This window comes from Mesocricetus auratus, unplaced genomic scaffold, assembly GCF_017639785.1.
Source record: "Mesocricetus auratus isolate SY011 unplaced genomic scaffold, BCM_Maur_2.0 contig_12968_pilon_obj, whole genome shotgun sequence".
NCBI lineage: Eukaryota > Metazoa > Chordata > Mammalia > Rodentia > Cricetidae > Mesocricetus > Mesocricetus auratus.
Window position 1 is genome coordinate 1 of NW_024434464.1, and position 20,097 is coordinate 20,097.

At 43.3% G+C, this 20,097-nt stretch overlaps 1 protein-coding gene across 2 annotated transcripts in view; it reads right to left on the reverse strand.

Moving 5' to 3' along the window:
• Positions 1 to 3,145: 3,145 nt before the first annotated feature.
• Positions 3,146 to 20,097, reverse strand: part of LOC121138615 (palmitoyl-protein thioesterase 1-like) — a 29,313-nt gene continuing 12,361 nt past the window's right edge. The window contains exons 2-6 of one of the 2 annotated variants that reach the window (XM_040741286.1): positions 15,051 to 15,145; positions 8,064 to 8,179; positions 5,909 to 5,916; positions 5,613 to 5,687; positions 3,146 to 3,450 (exon numbers count right to left, since the gene is read on the reverse strand). In XM_040741286.1, coding sequence (XP_040597220.1) covers positions 5,650 to 5,687; positions 5,909 to 5,916; positions 8,064 to 8,179; positions 15,051 to 15,145 — 257 coding nt within the window. In that variant the 3' untranslated portion in view covers positions 3,146 to 3,450; positions 5,613 to 5,649. The remainder of the gene's footprint in view (positions 3,451 to 5,612; positions 5,688 to 5,908; positions 5,917 to 8,063; positions 8,180 to 15,050; positions 15,146 to 20,097) is intronic. The other variant, XM_040741285.1, reaches the window with a different exon arrangement.

Sequence of the window (20,097 nt, forward strand, 5' to 3'; positions counted from 1 at the left end):
CGTCAATACCTTTGGGAAAATCTAGCCTGGGCCAGGTGTGGTGGTGTGTGGCTTTAATTCCAGAAATAGGAGACAAACTTAGGTAGATTTCTTAGTTCAAGGACAGTCTGATCTACATAGTGAGTTCCAGGATAACCAGGGCTACCCAACCAAACCAAATGAAAAGAAACAAATGAACAGAAAAGTTAGGGCTGAGAGCATAGCTCAGTGGCACAGTATTTGCCTAATATGTGAAGCTCTGTGTTCAGTCCCCAAGACTGAAAAGAAATGAGTATCTGAGAAAAAATAGAACAACTTGCAACTTAGCCGAAGAGCAGTACACTTAAGCTTGGGGCTAGAGAGATGGTTCAACAAATGAGAGCACTTACTGCTCTTGCAGAAGACCCAAGTTTGGTTCCCAACCTCCACCTGGTGGTTTTTAGCCATCCATAACTCCAGTTTCCCGGGATCTAATGCCATCTTCTGGGTGCTGCTGACACAAGTCCCACATACAGTGAATTTCCATACATGCAGGCAAAACACTCACACATATAAAATTAAGCAAATCTTTTAAAACAAAATAACAAAAACAATAACAACAAAACCATTTTGTGGCTGAGGAAGGCATGGTGGTGTAGGCCCACAATTCCAAGCCAGTTTTCACCCAACAGATAAACTGCAGCCTTGAAAATCTTGGCTCATTACTAATCCTTCCTTTTTTTCTCTTTACTTGTAATATACACACTTTGCATGCAATACTTGAATTTAATCACTGAATTCCCATGGAAAGTATTGATCTTATCTTTAGCTGCCCAGAATTATTTCCCCTTCCTCACACTGCTAAAGATTGTTCCAGTGACGCAAAGCTAAATTCCAACTTGATGTGAATTTATGGTGGTGTGTATCCATCTACATAGGTTTAACCCTGCTTGTATTGGGTGCTTTCTCAGCTTATACTTCACAGGTCATGTGATGCGGAACATTCCTCACTTCCTAGACACCTGAATGAGCCATACATTCCCTCTGTGTTTCTAAACTGAAGGCTCACCACGACTGTGTGTGAAGACTACACTCTACTTCTCCTACTAAAGCCCTGCTGAAGGTTAGTGTGTCTTCCTCTCTACTGGACCAGCAGGAGTGAGGGGCCAGCCATGCAGATGTCAGGGAAGAGAGGTCTAAGCTGCAGAAACTGAGGGAATCTTGTGGGATTCTGTATGGTGAACTCATAAGACAGCAGAATCCTTCCCTCCCTCCCTCCCTTCCTTCCTCTCTCCTTCCTTCCTTATCCAAAATTTTGCTATGTAAGGGCCTTGAACTCTAATTTCTTGCTTCAGTCTTCTGAGGGCTTCTATTATAGGTGTGACCACAATGCCTGGACAAAATGACATTTTCTTTTAAAATTAATTATTTAATTTTCATTTATATTTTATGTTGGGGGGGGCTATATATACTTGTAAGTAGTGTGTACATAACATGCACACCTAGTGCCCATGGGGACCAGAAGAGGGTTTTGGATCTGCCTGAACTTGAGTTCCAGACAATCATGAGCCCATATGTAGGTGCTGAGAATTGAACTTGGGTCTTCAGTAAAGCAGCCAGTGTTCTTAACTGATGAGCCACCTCTCCTTGCAGGAAATTAATCTTTTAAACTTTTAAATGAAATTTTAAAAACCTGTAGGGTATGTGCCTGTGAGTGTGGGTTCCTTTCAGGGCAGAAGAGGGCATCGATCCCCAGGAGCTGGAATTGCAGGCAGTTGTGAGCCACCTGATGACAGTGCTGGGGTCTGAACTCAAGTCCTGGAGAAGGACTGTGTGTGCCCTTAACTGCTAATCCATATCTGGAGGCCCTAACATTAATTTGTATTATATTTATATATTTAGAATGTGTGTGTGTGTCTGTGTGTGTGTGTGTGTTCACACCCATGCTGTGCTGCCCTTCTCTGTTTGTTTGTTCTGACAGGTGATGCCTCTGTGTTGTGAAGGAAAAAGATGTAAACTTCATTTGAGGTGTGGGTAGTTTCAATACTAATCACAAGGAAGGAAATGCTACCTGCCCCCATGCCTGTCAGCAGAACCAGTCTCTTCCTAGTCAGTTTTCTTTAGAACAGGGACTCACTATGTGGCCCTGGCAGGCCTGGACTCACAGTGATTTTCCTGCTTCTGCTGCCAAATGTTGGGATTAAAGTTCTGTGCTACTATGACTGGTCAGTGCAGCATTTTACACAATTTTTATGTGTATATATCATTTTATTCTCCTTTGTAAAGCATGGAGGCACATGCCTGTAATTCTAGGGTTCGGTAGAGACTGGAAGACTGCCACAAGTTCTAGGCTAGTTTGGTTTACATAGCTATTTCCATTCCAGCCAGGACTATATGATGAGAATCTATGATTAAAAATAAAAGTACTGGGGTGGGTGTGGGGTACTTGAGAGATGGCTCAGCAGTTAAGAGTACTAGCTCTTCTTAAAAAAAATAATCCCAGTTCAACATGGTGGATCAGAACTGCATTGTGGATCAGAATGTTCCAAGGGATCTGACACAGTCCTGGGGCTTCCATAGGCATCAGGCATCCATATGGTACACAAACATACGTTCAGTCAGCTGTCCCCCTAAACCTGAACCTATCTTCCCCTCTGTAGTTTTTATTACATTTAACAATGACTTATTCAATTATTCTATGTATATGTGTGTTGCCTGTGTGTATGTATGTGTACCATGTGCATGCGGGGAGGCCAGATTAGAGCATTGGATCCCCTGGAACTGGAGTTACATACGACTGTGGGTTCAGGCAGCCAGTCCTGGGTCTTATTGGAAACCAGTGGGTAATCTTAACCAATGAACCATATCTTAGCTCTGTGTTTATACTACATTTTCTTTATATTGTGTGTGTATGTACATGTATGTGGGCTGAACAGTTCCTGCCCAAGGCAATCTGCAAACATCAGTCCAGAGGGCTGGCAGAGGAAGGGTGCATGGGAGAAACTAGGAGAGGTACAGAGAAAGCAAGGGACTAACTCAGGGACACCTCTGGATCCAAGGTTAGCCCTGGGTGACCTGCTGCTGCACATGCTCCCTGGGCTGCAAGAGGGTCCTCTGCTCCAAGTGCCTGTTCCAGGATTGAGAACCATGTTAGGAAAAAATGTGGGGAAAAAGTCAGGAGACTGGATTCAAATGCAGGCGTGTTTATTTCAGAGAACATGAGAAGAGCTCACACTAAGCAAGCATGCATCTCTTACAGACTAGGATCCTTTCACCAAGCTAGGAGGAGGAGAGAGGAAGGGGAGCTGTGTGCTTAAGCAAGTGACTAGTTCTTCTTTGTTGACAGTGTTGGCCTTTTGCAGTTGGACTGTGTCTCAGGAGTCACAATGGGATGCAGAGCACAGCTGTGTTCACGATGCTCTGCACACACCATGGCCTTGTCTTGGGGCCAATCACTGTTGGTTAAAATGGCTGGAAATTCGCTTCATCACCCTGCAAAAGCAGTTAAGGATTATTAGACACTGAGCCATCTCTCTAGCCCACCTTCCTGACTCCCAAATCCATTTATTTTTTGAAACAGGGTTTCACAATTAGCAATAGTGTCTTAGAACTCACTGAGTAGATAGACCAAGCTGTCCTCAAACTCAGATATCAGCCCACCACTGCCTCCCAAATCTTGGGATCAAAGTCTTTGTCACTACACCCAGATTCTCAGGCCACTTTTGAAACCATTTGGATCAAATTCTTCCATCAGGTTTCCAGGAAATAGTATATTTCTAAACCCAGGTTGGGTTCCTTGTTTGGTTTTGTTTGAGCCACTGTTTTATGTGTCACAGGCTAGCCTCAAATTCGCTATGTAGCCAAGGCTGGTCTTGAACTTCAGATCCTCCATCTCCTGAGGGCTAGAGTTAAAGATACAGGTCACCACACCCAGTGTAATGCTTCATCTCTTTAATTGACTAGTATTTATAGGTCTCAACATGGGACTTTGCTTTAAACTACACTGACCTTGGAGAGTCTGTGGAGATATGGGGTAAGATTGAGTGTAAATGTGGGTGCCACAACCCATGTGTGGAGGGCAGAGACAACTTTCTGGAGTTGGTGTCTCCTTCCACCAGGGATATGACAGTCTAAGTCAGCTAGTCAGGCTTCCCTGTCAATCACTTTTAATCCACTCAGCCATCTTACCAGACCAAAACTAACAAATGTTATCAACAGATTAGACTAATTATGGAGATATTCACTCTATTACTTTCTGCTTTTATATATAGTTATGTTTTTCCCACAAAAAAGCTAAAGCAAACAAAATTAATGTTTATACAGAAGACCTCTGAATGTGTCCAACCCTGACACCATCTTGAACTTCAGACATGTATTTTCAATGGCCTGAAATACGACTCTACCGGTTTGACATGTCAAACTGAGCTTACAAATGAAGTCTACATCCTGTCTCTCCACAGCACAGTCAAACTGCCTGCATAAACAAACACACACCCTCTGTTCATCCCCATGGGCTCCTTGTCTCTGTAAATGACAATACTCTTCAGTCAGTTGCTCAAACTGATAGCTTGGAGACATCCTTGACTGCTCTCTGTGGAGATGGTACAGCAGGTAAAGGCAGCTGCTGTCAAAACTGATGACCTGAGTTCAATCCCTGAGGACCATTAAGAAGAAAAGCATAACTGACTCCTTTAACTGTACTCTACCTTCACATGTACACCAGGGCACACGTGTGACAACACACAATACACAAATAAATGTAATGAAAATAATACAAGTGGCTGGAGAGATAACTTAACAGTTGAATGTGCACTGCTCTTTCAGAGGACCCAAGTTAGGATCACCCACATCAGTTGCTTCACAGATGTTTGTACTCCAGTGTCAAAGGATTTGATGCCCTCTTCTGGCCTCCTCTGCCCTTGCAGACAGGTGCACACACACACACACACACACACACACACACACACACTCTCTCTCTCTCTCTTTCTCTCTCGCTCTCGCTCTCTCTCTCCAACTACTACATGTCACTTGGCTAGAACCATCTCACCTCCATGAAATTCTGTCAATTATGTTGGAGAGAGATGTCCTCTTAATGAGTCTCCTGTGTCAACGAGCTTTGCAATCCCCAAGACACTTTCTGCTTCCTCATTAGTAATAACTGGTTTCTTATATGATACAGGAATCTGTATAACAAGGGCAGTTGACCTCAAATACAATCAAACTGCCAAGTTTTTTTCTTTAACCGAGAGGATGCTGAGTGTGGCGGCACATGCTTATAGTCCCAGCACTCAGAAGGACGAGGCAGGAAAGTTGCATGAGTTTTAAGCCAGCTGAGATACAAAGCAAGGTTTTATCTCAAAAGAAAGCAGAAGTTCAAAATATCAGGTGAATAAAGGGTAGAGAAGAGAACAGTGAGACTAAAGAGGTGAAAATGGGGATGAAGAGAAGACTTAGAAATTCAGAGCTGAGGTTCATAAGTTAGTTAGGTTCCACTGGTCTTCAGTTCGATTCCCAACAATAACTTGGCACCTCACAACTGTCTGTAACTCCACTTCCAGAGAATCAAACTTTCTCTTAGACATACATGCAGAAAAACAATCATACAATCATACACATAACATAATAAAAACAAAAATTTTAAAAGGAGAACTTACCCTTTAAGTGATTTGACAGAAATTAAGATTATATCTTTCATGGGAGGTATTTGGCATCTCTCAGAAAACTCCTTCCTGAAGAATCAAAGTTTGCTGTCAGATTTGAAGGTCTTATTTGTGGATTAAGCTATTTAATACACCATGGGTCCCCAGTCCACAGAGTTACAGGATCTTCCTCTCCTAAGGAAGGGCACAGGTGCAAATCTTTCATAGAATATAAATCACAAGATGCTGGGGAGATGGCTCAGTCAATGAAGTGATTGACATGGAAATGTGAGCAATTGATCCTGGGTTACCTGTTCCCCTTAGAACAGAAACAGAAAATAGAGTAAAATATCCAGGTATAGCAGTACTTTGATAATATCAACTCTGGGGAGGCGGGGACAGGAGGGCTCTGGGGCTTTGCAATCAACCTGTCTAACTCAGAAGTGTGCTACAAGATCATGGAGAAACTTTTCTTCTCACAGTCAGCAAGACAAAAAGGCAGCCCACAGAATGGGAAAAATATTCACTAATCCCACATCTGACAGAGGGTTGATCTCCAAAATTTACAAAGAACTCAAGAAGCAAGTCTCCAAAACAGCAAAGGACCCAATTAAGAAGTGGGCTGCAGAACTAAATAGAGAGTTTTCAATAGAGGAGTCTAAAATGGCTGAGAGGCACTTGAGAAAGTGCTCAACATCCTTAGCCATCCGGGAAATGCAAATCAAAACAACTCTCAGATACCATCTCACTCCTGTCAGAATGGCTAAAATCAAAAACACCAATGACAATTTATGCTGGAGAGGATGTGGTGAAAGGGGGACACTCCTCCATTGCTGGTGGGAGTGCCAACTGGTTCAGCCACTTTGGAAAGCAGTATGGAGATTCCTCAGAAAAATGGGAATAAACCTACCACAAGACCCAGCAACTCCACTCTTAGGCATATATCCAAAAGATGCCCATTCATATAACAAAGATGTCTGTTCCACTATGTTCATAGCAGCTTTATTTGTAATAGCCAGAACTTGGAAGCAACCTAGATGTCCCTCACCCGAAGAGTGGATAGAGAAAATGTGGTACATCTACACAATGGAGTACTATTCAGCAGAAAAAATAATGGAATCATGAGATTCGCAGGCAAATGGATGACACTAGAAGAAACCATCCTGAGTGAGGTAACCCAGTCCCAAAAAGAGAAACATGGCATGTACTCTCTCATATATGGATTTTAGACATAGATCTGGGGAGTGTCAGCCTACAATCCTATGGCCAGAGAGTCTGGGAAACAGAAACTTCATTTAGTGGCTGCTTAAGTACTGAGCTGAACTCAAGAAAGCCAGTATCAGAGAGGGAGGACTGATGATCAAAGGGATTAAGACTGGGCTGGTTTAACCCCCAGAAACAGCTGACCAGACAAAGGTTAACTCTTGAATCCCAGGCATCAGCCTGGGAATCCAGCATGGGACTGATCAAGACCCCCTGAATCTGGGTGTCAGTGAGGAGGCCTAGGTAATCTATTGAGCCTTGGACAGCAGATCAGTACCCATCCCAAGTATACACACGGACTCTGGACTCCCATAGAACAATGTGAGGTGCACTCTCACACTGAACTCTTGGGGAAGGGTCTAGGCCCTGCCCTATATGAAATGACAGACTATGGACACCCCCATGGAGGGCCTCACCCTCCCTGGGGGAATGAGGGGATAACGGGGGGGGATGGGGGAGGACACGGGAGGAGGGGAGGGAAAGGGAGAGGGACCTGGAACTGACTTGAGAAGCAACCTTGTTTCTTATCTAAATTTAAAATGGAAAATAAAAAAATTTAAAAAAAAAGAAAAAAAGAAACTTTTCTTCTTCTTCTTATCATCATCATCATCATCATCATCATCATCATCATGTTATCCAGCAAGCACACACTAAGTGAGTGAACATAATTCAAAATTTTAAAGTAGAGGGCTTAAGAGATGATTCATTGGTTAAGAGTGTTTGCTGCTTTTGCCAACAACTCACATTAGGATCCTAGCAACCACAATCTCCTGTAATCCAGCTTGAGACCATCTGATGCCCTCCTCTGGCCTCTGTGGTACTGAACCCACATGTGCACATGCCTACACCCCCCCAATGCCACATGCATACATGATTAATATAAAATAAAAATTTTAAGGTCTCTAAAATGGAAAGGTAGAGGAAGATACACAGCATAGAACTCTGACTTCCTCACTCATGCTGACACATGCGTATACACACATAGGAACATGTTACACACACACACAGAGAGAGAGAGAGAGAGAGAGAGAGAGAGAGAGAGAGAGAGATAACAAATTAAGTCCACAAAGCTTCTCGTGGGACATCTTAATGATAACTTATTTTCATTGCTATGGGAGGATCCAAATCAATGCAGTCAATTTATTGGAATAGAAGAAACATCAATGCCATGTAGGTGCTACCATGGAACAGAAGGATACATACAGGATCCTGAGTTTCTTGAAGAATGTAACAGCAATGTAACCTTCACGCAGTTTAGGATCCTCAGCAAGAATCTGGCATAGTTCAGAACTGGCATTCAAGACCTTGTTCTCCATATCCTAAAACAGGTACAATGAGAAATCAAAGGCTGGGGCTGGCCTTTCAGGTCCAAACCTCTGGAGACCCCAGCTTCAAGTGAGCCTGGGTCTCTGTGGGGCCACTCCCCATCCCCCGCCCAACACCCATCCCCTCAATATTCCGGGGGCCCGTTCCTGGCATCCAGAAGACCCACCCACACAGGAAAGGCATCATCCCTTCCAGGCCCCAACCTCCGGCAACCCCAGCTTCAGCCTCAGCTTCAGTGTCAGCATCCCCAGCTTCAGCTTCAGGAAGGGAGGAGACCAGTGGAGATGGAAGGAAAAACCCCACCTGCACCCACTGGAAGAAGAGATGGGAAGAAGACAGAATAAGAGCTCACTCAGCAGTCAAAAGACCAACATGACTCTACCAGAATCTAGACAACCAATGCCAGCAAGACCTAAAAAGCACTACATAGACTAAGCAGAGGAGACAGACCTTAACAATTATTTTATGAAGATGATAGAGACCCTCAAAGAGGAAATGAGGAAATCCCTTAAAGAAATAGAAGAAAAAAACAAAGAAAAATCCATGAAATGGGGGGAAAATTCAAGAAATAAACAAATCTCTCAAAGAATCTAAAAAGTACCAAGAAAAAACAACCAAACAAATGAAGGAAACAACTCAAACAGTTGAAGGATTGAAAGCTGAATAGAAACAATAAAGAAAACACAGAACGAGGAGATACTGGAAATAGAAAAGCTGAGTAAACGATCAGGAACTACAGATGCAAGTATCAACAATAGAATACAAGAGATAGAAGAGAGAATCTCAGGTGTTGAAGACTCATTAGAGGACATACAGTCATCAAACAAAGAAAATCTCAAAACCAACAAATTCCTAACACAAAATATCCAGGAAATATGGGATACCGTGAAGAAGCCAAACCTGAGAATAATAGGTATAGAAGAAGGGGAAGAAATAAAGCTCAAAGGAACAGAAAATATATTCAACAAAATCATGGAAGAAAACTTCCCTAACCTAAAGAAGGATATGCCTATGAAAATACAAGAATCTTACAGAACACCAAATAGGCTGGACCAGAAAAAGAAGTCACCTCGCCATATACATCAAACCTACAGAATAAAGAGAAAATATTAAGAGCAGCTAAAGAAAAAGGCCAAGTAACATATAAAGGCAAACCTATCCGAATTACACCTGACTTCTCAATGGAAACTATGAAAGCCAGAAGATCCTGGACAGATGTCCTACAAACACTAAGGGAACAGGGATGCTAGCCCAGACTACTATATCCAGCAAAGCTTACAATTACCATAGATGGAGAAAACAAAATATTCCATAACAAAGCCACATTTAAACAATACGTATCCATGAATCCAGCTCTACAGAAAGTGCTGGAAGGAAAACCTAGACCCAACAAAGATAACTACACTCACAAAGACATAAGCAATAGATAATCTCATTTTACCAAACGCCAAAAGAAAAAGGGAGGAGAACCTACACACAATAACTCCACTACCAATAAATCAAGCACAAACAAGAGTCATCAATCAATGGTCATTAATATCCATCAATGTCAATGGTCTCAACTTGCCTATAAAAAGGCACAGAGTAGCAGAATGGATATGAAGACAGAAACCATCCTTCTTCTGCATACAAGAAACACATCTCAACGTCAAAGACAGATGTTATCTCAGAGTAAAGGGTTAGGAAAAGATTTTCCAATCAAACGGACCCAAGAAACAAGCGGGTGTAGCAATCCTAATATCCAACAAACTAGACTTCAAATTAAAAGCAATCAAAAGAGATGAAGAAGGACATTTCATATTCATCAAAGGAAAAGTCCATCAAGATGAAGTCTCAATTTTGAACATCTATGCCCCAAATACAAAGGCACCCACATTCGTGAAAGAAACATTACTAAAGCTCAAATCGCACATAAAATCTCACACACTAGTAGTAGGAGACTTTAACACTCCACTCTTACCACTAGACAGGACCTCCAGACAGAAAATTAACAAAGAAACAAAAGAACTAATAGAAGTTATGACCGAACTGGGTTTAACAGACATCTATAGAACATTCCACCCAAACACAAAGGGATATACCTTCTTCTCGGCGCCATATGTAACCTTCTCTAAAATTGACCACATAATAGGAAACATAGCAAATCTTCACAGATACAAAAAAATTGGAATAACCCTCTGTATCTTATCAGACCACCATGTGTTAAAATTAGAATTCAACAATAATACAAATCGCAGAAACCCTACAAACTCATGGAAACTGAACAATGCACAACTGCACCATCCCTGGGTAGAGGAAGGAATAAAAAAAGAAATCAAAGACTTCCTGGAATTCAATGAGAATGAAGACACAACATATCCAAACTTATGGGACACTCTGAAAGCAGTGCTGAGAGGAAAGTTCATAGCACTAAGTGCCCACATGAAGAAACTGGAGAACAGTCACACTAGAGAATTAATAGCACAGCTGAATGCTCTAGAACAAAAAGAGGTAAACTCAACAAGGAGGAGCAGATGCCAGGAAATAATCAAATTGAGGGCTGAAATCAATCAAGTAGAAACCAGGAAAACATTGAGAAGAATCAATGAAACGAAGAGTTGGTTCTTTGAGAAAATCAACAAAATAGACAAACCTTTGTCCAAACTAACCAAAAGACAGAGAAAGAGCATGCTAATTAACAAAATCAGGGATGAAAAAGGGGACATAACAACAGACTCAGAGGAAATCCAGAGAATCATCAGGGCATACTTTGAAAATCTGTACTCCACAAAATTTGGAAATTTAAAGGAAATGGACAATTTCCTGGATAGATATCACTTGCCAAAACTAAATCAAGAACAGATAAACAATCTAAACAGACCTATAACCCTTAATGAAATAGAAGCAGTCATCAAAAGTCTCCCAAACAAAAAAAAGCCCAGGCCCAGATGGCTTCAGTGCAGAATTCTACCAGACTTTCAAAGAAGAGCTAATTCCAATACTCCTCAAAGTATTCCACATAATAGAAGTAGGAGGCTCACTGCCAAACTCTTTTTATGAGGCTACAATTACCTTGATACCCAAGCCACACAAAGACACAACTAAGAAAGAGAGCTATAGACCAATTTTCCTCAAGAACATCGATGCAGAAATACTCAATAAAATACTCGCATACCGGATTCAAGACCACATCAGAAAAATCATCCACCATGACCAAGTAGGCTTCATCCCAGGAATGCAGGGATGGTTCAACATTAGAAAATCTATCAATGTAATCCACCATATAAACAAACTGCGAAAGAAAAACCACATGATCCTCTCGCTAGACGCTGAAAAAGCCTTTGACAAAATCCAGCACCCCTTCATGATAAAGGTCCTAGAGAGATCAGGGATAACAGGAACATACCTGAACATAATAAAAGCAATATGCAGTAAACCAACAGCCAACATTAAACTAAATGGAGGGAAACGCAACGCAATTCCTCTAAAATCAGGAACAAGACAAGGCTGTCCACTCTCTCCATATCTCTTCAATATTGTACTTGAAGTTTTAGCTAGAGCAATACAACAACAAAAGGAGATCAAGGGGATACAAATAGGAAAAGAAGAATCAAGCTTTCACTATTTGCAGATATGATAGTTTGCATAAGTGACCCGAAAAACTCTGCAAGGGAACTCCTAGAGCTGATAAACACCTTCAGCAAAGTGCCAGGATACAAGGTTAACTCAAAAAAGCAGTGACCCTATTATATACAGATGATGAAGTGGCTGAGAAAGAAATCAGAGAAACATCACCCTTTACAATAGCCATAAACAGCATCAAATATCTGGGGATAATGTTAACCAAGGAAGTGAAAGGCCTGTATATCTAGAACTTTGAGTCTTTGAAGAAAGAAATCAAAGAGGATACCAGAAAATGGAAAAATCTCCCATGCTCTTGGATTGTTAGGATCAACATAATAAAAATGGAAATCTTGCCAAAAGCAGTCTACAGATTCAATGAAATCCCTATCAAAATTCCGGCACAATTCTTCACAGACCTGGAAAGAACAATAATCAACTTTATATGGAAAAACAAAAGGCCCAGGATAGCCAAAACAATCCTATACAATAAAGGAACTTCAGGAGGCATCACCATACCTGACTTTAAGCTCTATTATAGAACTATAGTCCTGAAAACAGCTTGGTATTGGCACAAAAATAGACAGGTAGACCAATGGAACCGAATCGAAAACCCTGAACACTTGAAACTATACAATGGAAAAAAGAAAGCATCTTCAACAAATGGTGCTGGCATAACTGCGTATTGGCATGCAGAAGACTGCAGATAGATCCATGTCTATGTACAAAACTTAAGTCCAAATGGATCAAAGATCTCAACATAAATCCAACCACACTGAAACTCTTAGAAGAGAAAAGGGGAGATACTCTTCAACGAGTTGGTACAGGAGACCACTTCCTGAACATAACACCAGTGACACAGACACTGAGATCGACAATTAGCAAATGGGACCTCCTGAAACTAAGAAGCTTCTGTAAGGCAAAGGACACAGTCAACAAGACAAAAAGGCAGTCCACAGAATGGGAAAAGATATTCACTAACCCCACATCTGACAGAGAGCTAATCTCCAAAATTTACAAAGAGATCAATAAGCAAGTCTCCAAAACACCAAAGGATACAATAAAAAGGTGGGGTACAGAACTAAATAGAGAATTCTCAATAGAGGAGTCTAAAATGGCCAAGAGACACTTAAGAAAGTGCTCAACATCCTTAGCCATCAGGAAAATGCAAATCAAAACAACTTTGAGATACCATCTTACTCCTGTCAGAATGGCTAAAATCAAAAACACCGAAGACAATTTATGCTGGAGATGATGTGGAGAGAGGGAACACTCCTCAACTGCTGGTGGGAGTGCCAACTCTTACAGCCACTTTGGAAATCAGTATGGAGATTGCTCAGGAAAATGGGAATCAATATACCACAAGACCCAGCAATTCCACTCTTAGGCATATATCCAAAAGAGGCAAATTCATACAACAAGGGCATCTGCTCCACTATGTTCATAGCAGCATTATTTGTAATAGCCAGAACCTGGAAGCAACCTAGATGCCCCTCAACTGAAGAGTGGATAGAGAAAATGTGGTACATTTACACAACGGAGTATTACTCAGCAGAAAAAAACAATGGAATCTTGAAATTTGCAGGCAAATGGATGGCACTAGAAGAAACCATCCAGAGTGAGATAACCCAGTCACAAAAAGACAAACATGGTATGTACTCACTCATATATGGATTTTAGACATGGATCAGGATAGTGCCAGTCTGCACTTCCACTGATAGAGAGTCTGGGAAACAGGAAAGAAACTAAGAGATATATGCCTGGTACCCCAGAGAAGATGAATGAGGCAAGATCTCCTGAACAGATTGGGAACACGGCAAGGGGTGAGGGGGAGTGGGAGCTGGGAAGAAGTGAGGGGGAGAAGAGGAAGAGAGAGTAGGTCATGGGGGAACAGGAAGGTTGAGTGGGGGGTACAATAGGGGGAAGAGGGAATCATAGGTTAGAAGACAGATCTGGCACCAGTGAGACCCCTAGTGATCTAAAGGGATGACACCAACTGGCAAGCTAAGCAATAGTGGAGACACCACTTTGAATGCCGATTCCTGATAATGAACTTGATGTCCTATAACCATCCTGGAGCCTTCATCCAGTGACTGATGGAAGCAGAGGCAAACACCCACAGTTAAACACTGAACTGAACCAATGGAACCCAGTGACAGAGAGAGAGGAGGGATGAGCAAATTGGCAAAGAATGGGCTGGCAAAACCAGCAGAGACAGGTATCTGAACAAGGGGGAGCTCTTGGACCCCAAACCAACAGCTGGGAGGCCAGCATGGGACTGATCCAGACCCCCTGAGTGTGAGAGTCGGTGAGGAGGCCTGGGCAACCTATGGGTTCCTGAGCAGTGGATCAGTGTTTATTCCTGGCATACAAAGAGATATTGTGTGTCCATAACACAAAGAGGGATGCTCTCTCAGCCTGGACTCTTAGGGGAGTGCCTGGACCCTGCCCTGAGTGAAATGACAGACTCTAGATATCCCCTATGTGGAAGGAAGTAGCGATAGGGTGGGAGGCTGGGGGAATGGTGGGGGTGTGGGGGAGGAGGGGAGGGAGAGGGAACTGGGATTGACATGTGAAGCAAGCTATTTAAAATTAAAATAAAACAAAAAAAGGCTGGGACTGTTGGTAACTGACATCTTCTCTAATGGATCTAATGGGGCAAAGATTTCAGGTGTGTGAGGGACAATTTCATGTGAAGGACAATTTCAATGAGAATGCCCTCCTAGGCTCAGATATTAAAACACCTGGTCCCCAGTTGGTATGCTGTCCATGGATGAAATGGGGAGGTTCAGCCTTGCAGGAAGAACATCACTGGGGTGGCTTTGAGGAATGGTAGCCTTGCCTCACATCCAGGTTGCTCTCTCTGCTTTATGGTTGCAGCTGAAGCTGTGCTCACCCACTTCCTCTCCTGCTGTCATAACTTTCTGCTGTGATGAACTCCTATCCCTTTGGAACCTTAAACCCATATAAACTCTATATAGCTTGCTTTTCCTCTTGGTGTTTTTATCACAGCAACAGAAAAATGGCTTATACAGGGTGAGACCCTCCTATCCCCGTTAGAGTTCATGAGCATGATGTCACATGCCTGAAATGCCAATACTCAGGGGCTGGTGCAGGAAGATCAGTCCCAGGCCAGCCTGGGCTACACAGCAAAATCCTTCATCCCAAAACCAAACCAAACTAGTGGGGATAGGTTTGCAAGACAAAGTGTTCAAATAACACTGTCTATCAAACCCCATAGCAAACATTTAGCAGGCATCTTACCTGCATCATGTTCTTCCCAATCTCTAGAGGCACAATATAAATTCCAGGGATTGTCTTTTTAAGAAACTTCATGAGCTCTGTGTGACTCAGTTCTCCTAACCAACAAAAATAATGAGGGACATTCATGAGTCAAAACATCACTTTTAAAAGGCTTATTTTTTGTTTCGTGTGTATTGATGTTTTTCCTATATGTATGTCTTGCACTCTTGTGTACAGTAAACACAGACACCAGAAGAGGTCCTTGGGTGTAGGGACTCAGATATTATACTAAGTCTGCCTCTCTTTCCCAGAATCCTCCTTGACTCCTAGTCCCACCTATCTTGCTTCCCTATTGGCCAACAGTACTTCATTGACATATACACAGGACTTCCCCATCATCTCCTCTTGTCTGTCTAAACAAAAAGAAAGGTCTTAACTTTAACATAGTCAAATTATATATAACAGAACAGCTATCAAGCAAGAACACAGTTACAATATTTTGTCCATCAACATTCAGCAAGATTTAAAGAATATATCCCATCCTTGTGAGTCCAAAGTCCTACATGTAGCTTATCTTTTGTCATAACTAAGGAAAACTATAATTAAAACTGTCTTCAACGCCATCAAAGACCACAGAAGGATAATATATAAACACTAGAATTGACAAAGACGTCTCGCTGCCTGGACAGTCACCCGAAGTTCTGTCCATCTTTACTGTAAATCTTTATGTTTTTCTGGCCACGTGTCTTATCTGCTAAAAACCATGGCTGTTTAAACTGCAGTTTTTCCAAGATGGTGGGCGTAAGTTTGACTCCAGCTCACTGCCTCAGTCTATGCTGACATCCAGCAGCATGGTGCCAGCTTGGAGATGTGGTCACTGTCACTGCCAGATGCTTGTGCACACCATCCAATTATTAGCAGAGCCTCTGAAAAGAACCTTGCTGGGGTTTTTTTTGCTTATGCTGAGTCAGGAAGACTCCCTTAAGCAAGCCATGTGAGTCTCTGCTTGTCTCTAGCAAAACAGAGCCCACCTGAGAAAAATGCTGCTACCAAGAAGCCATGCTTCTCTCTGTTCTTTTGTTTCTAAAATTCCTTTTCAGCTTTTGTTATTCTATGTGGAAATTCATATCTCACTCCTGACACCATATGTAGAGTGTAGCCTTCCCTGCCATCCTCCTGGGCCCTGCCACAGCTGTAGTCCCCAAATAACACACAAGGCATTGTATTAATTATGAAGCTGTTGGCTGTTTGCTTGGTTCTTACTGGCTATCTCTGACTTAAGTATTTAATCCATAATTGTTAATTTAAGTATTTCTCTTACCAGAGAAAAGGATCCAGACCTCTTACTCCTCTGGCAGGCTGCATTGTCTGTGACTCTGCCTCTCCCAGAATCCTCCTTGACTCCTAGTCCCACCTATCTTGCTTCCCTATTGGCCAACAGTGCTTTATTGACATATACACAGGACTTCCCCATCACCTAAAGAACGGAAGCGAGTTTGGGAGCAGGCTAGGGCATATGCAAACGAGGTACACCATACCAATGTGGCTTAGCCTACTGGGACAGAGGGTGTTCCAGATCAGGAGCCCCAATGGGACTATAACACTCCAAGGGGAACTTTGGCTAGAGATCAGTTTACGACCTGCCTCATGGCTGGTCCACATAGGGCTGTCCTAAAACCAATTAACTAGAGGTAATTCAGGACAAAGCAGAGAACCCCTCTCAGTTCCTAGAACGCCTTACACAGGCCTTCTTACAGGCCTTCTTACAGTACACCAACATAGACCCAGAGGGGATAGAGGGAAGACAGCTCCTTATGGCATACTTTTTTTCTCAGAGCTACCCTAACATTAGGGCTAAATTTAAAACTTTAGAGCAGGAGCCCCAAACCCCACAGGCAGAAGCTTTAAGAGTGGCTTTCAAGGTGTACCATGGGAGAGATAACAAGGCCTTTAAAGACAAATACCAGATGCTGGCCAAGGCCGCCCGACTGGCCTCAAAGTCTGCCCGGGTTCCCTTGCCCTCCAGGATTCGAGGACCACAGCGTCCCTGTTTCAAATGTGATCAGGAAGGGCCTTGGGCCTGGTCGCGCCCCTAATCCCCAAGAGCCTCTCAAACCGTGTCCAAAATGCCAGAAAGAGGGCCATTGGTCAGTGGACTGTCCCCGTGCCCCTTGTGGCAGAAGGACATCAGACACAGACTGCCCTGTAGCTGACTTCCTAGCTCTGGCTATGGACAATGACAATGAGTAAAGGGGACCGGACTCTCTTGACCCGACCACTGTCATCTCACACAGGGAGCCCCGGGTAGACATTAAGATATCAGGGTGATCCATCTCCTTCCTTTTGGACACCAGTGCACATACTCAGTCCTAAGGGAGTTTTGGGGATCCACCTCTCCTTCTCATCTCCCTATTGTCAGGGTACAGGGACAGCCTTACTTACCTCGTCAGACTCCACCACTTAGCTATATATACAGGAAAATTCCCCTCACTCATTCGTTTTTAGTTATACCAACTTGTCCTGTGCCCTTACTGGGGAGGGATCTTTCAGCAAAGGTGGGAGCTTCTATTTCTTTTGCTCCCCACATCCACCTAACTCTAGACTCACCAGCGGCTCTTCTCCTCCTCCTCCTAGCCACCCACCCTTCAGATTCCAGTAAGTCGTTTCCTCTGCCAGCCTCTCAGGTAGACCCCAAAGTCTGGGACACCCAAAACCCTTCTGTGGCTAGGCACCATTCCCCCATTGTCATTCAGTTACAGGACCCCTCTAAGTACATCATTCAAGTTCAATACCAACTCCCACTCCAAAGCCTTCGGGGACTTAAGCCTATTATCTCTGACCTCCTAAGAAAATGGTTACTTGGTTCTACATCCTCTCCCTTTAACACCCCTATACTGGCATTAAAAAAAAAAAACCTAATGAGACCTATAGCCTGGTGCTCCGGCTCATTAATTCTGCAGTGGTCCCCCTCCATCCTGTGGTACCTAATCCTTACACACTCCTCTCCAGTATCCCCTCAGTGACCTCTCATTTGTCAGTTTTGGATCTTAAGGATGCCTTTTTCTCTATACCCCTTGACACTCAGTCACAGAATATCTTTGCTTTCACCTGGATTGACCCTGACACTCATGCCTCTATGCAGCTCACCTGGACCATTCTACCTCAGGGCTTCCGGGGCAGCCCACACTTATTTGGTCAGGCTCTAGCTTCTGACCTGCTCTCGCTGTCTCTCCCCAAATCTAAGTTCATACAATATAATGATATTTTACTTTGCAGCCCATCCTTAGAAGTTAGGCAGACTGACACCTCAACTCTTCTAAATTTCCTGTCCAGCAGGGGTTATAGAGTCTCACCTTCTAAGGGCCAACTGTCTACTCCTCAGGTCACCTACTTGGGATTAACCATCACCCCAACTCACAAAGCTATTACCTTAGACATAAAAAAACCTAATCCAATCTCTTACAGTTCCTTCTACTAAAGAGGAATTTTTTTAAAACCCTGTTTTGTTTTTTAAGATTTTATTTATTTATTATGTACACAGTGTTCTGCCTGCATGTATGCCTGCAGGCCAGAAGAGGGCACCAGATCTCATTATAAATGGTTATGAGCCACCATGTGGTTGCTGGGAATTGAACTCAGAACCTCTGGAAGAGCAGGCAGTGCTCTTAACCTCTGACCTATCTCTCCAGCCCCTAAAGAGGAATTTTTATCATTTCTAGGAATAGCTGGCTTCTTACGTTCCTGGATCCCCTCTTGCTCTCTCCTTGCTCGTCCCCTGTATGAGGCAGCTCTTGGCTCTCCACATGAACCTTTTCTTAACCCTGTAACTAAGCCCTTTCAGAAACTCACACAGGCTCTTCTCCAGGCCCCAGCCCTTCATCCCCCAGACCTAACTCGTCCTTTCTCCTCTATGTAGCAGAAAAGGAGGGACACGCCCTTGGAGCTCTAGGTCACCAGCTAGGATCTTCCTTTGCACCTGTAGTGTATCTGTTGAAGAAACTAGACCTAACTCCCCAAAGGTGGGCACCCTGCACACGCGCTGTAGCAGCTGCTGAACTCCTCCTTCGTGAGTCAAGAAACTAACCTTTGGGTCACCTATCACTGTCTTTTCCCACCACAACCTGTCTCACCTCCTAACTTACAGAGGCTTACAAACTCTACCCCTTCTCAAGTTCTTTCTCCTCAGGTGGCACTGGTAGAAGATGCCACACTTAACTTCCAATCCTGCTCACCCCTCAGTATCTCAAAACTTCTACCTCAGCCTAACTACTCTCCATCTCATTCCTGTATTGAAACCTTAGAGGAACTATTGCCCCATCCTTCACACATACAGGAAGGCACACTACCTCAGGCCACCTATACCTGGTACACAGATGGCAGCTCCTTTCTATACGGGGAGACCCGTAGAGCAGGCTACAGCATAGTGTCAGATACCAGGGTGGTGGAGGCACGGGCACTCCCTGCCCACACTACTAACTAGCAGGCTGAATCAGTAAACCTCACCCGTGTCTTCCAGTTGGCACAGGGACATTCTCTAAATGTTTACACAGAGTCTAAGTATGCTTTTCATGTCCTCCTGTCCCATGCTGCTATCTGGAAAGAGCATAGACTGCTTACCACTAAAGGAGGGTCCATAACTGACTCAGTCATATTTTGGCCTTACTAAAGGCCTCCCACCTCCCCAAAGCTATAGGGATTAATTACTGCCAGTCTCATCAGACTGACAGATCCATTATCTCTAGGGGCAACAACTGGGCTGATGAAGCAGCTAGGGCTGCAGCCCTCTGAGGACCAGATCTAACTCACTCACCACAAGGAGTTCATACACTACAACCCACCTCCTCACAGTCACCTCCTGACACTCGACAAATTCTGTCCTGTCTACACCAGCTCTTTCGCCCCAACAGCCAGGCTCTGTCTCACTTTGTCAAGGCTCACCTCCAACCCTGTCCTGAAGACTTACGTTTCTTTTTTTTTATTTTTCAGTTTAAATTTAGATAAGAAACAAGGTTGCTTCACAAGTCAGTTCCAGGTCCCTCTCCCTTTCCCTCCCCTCCTCCCATGCCCT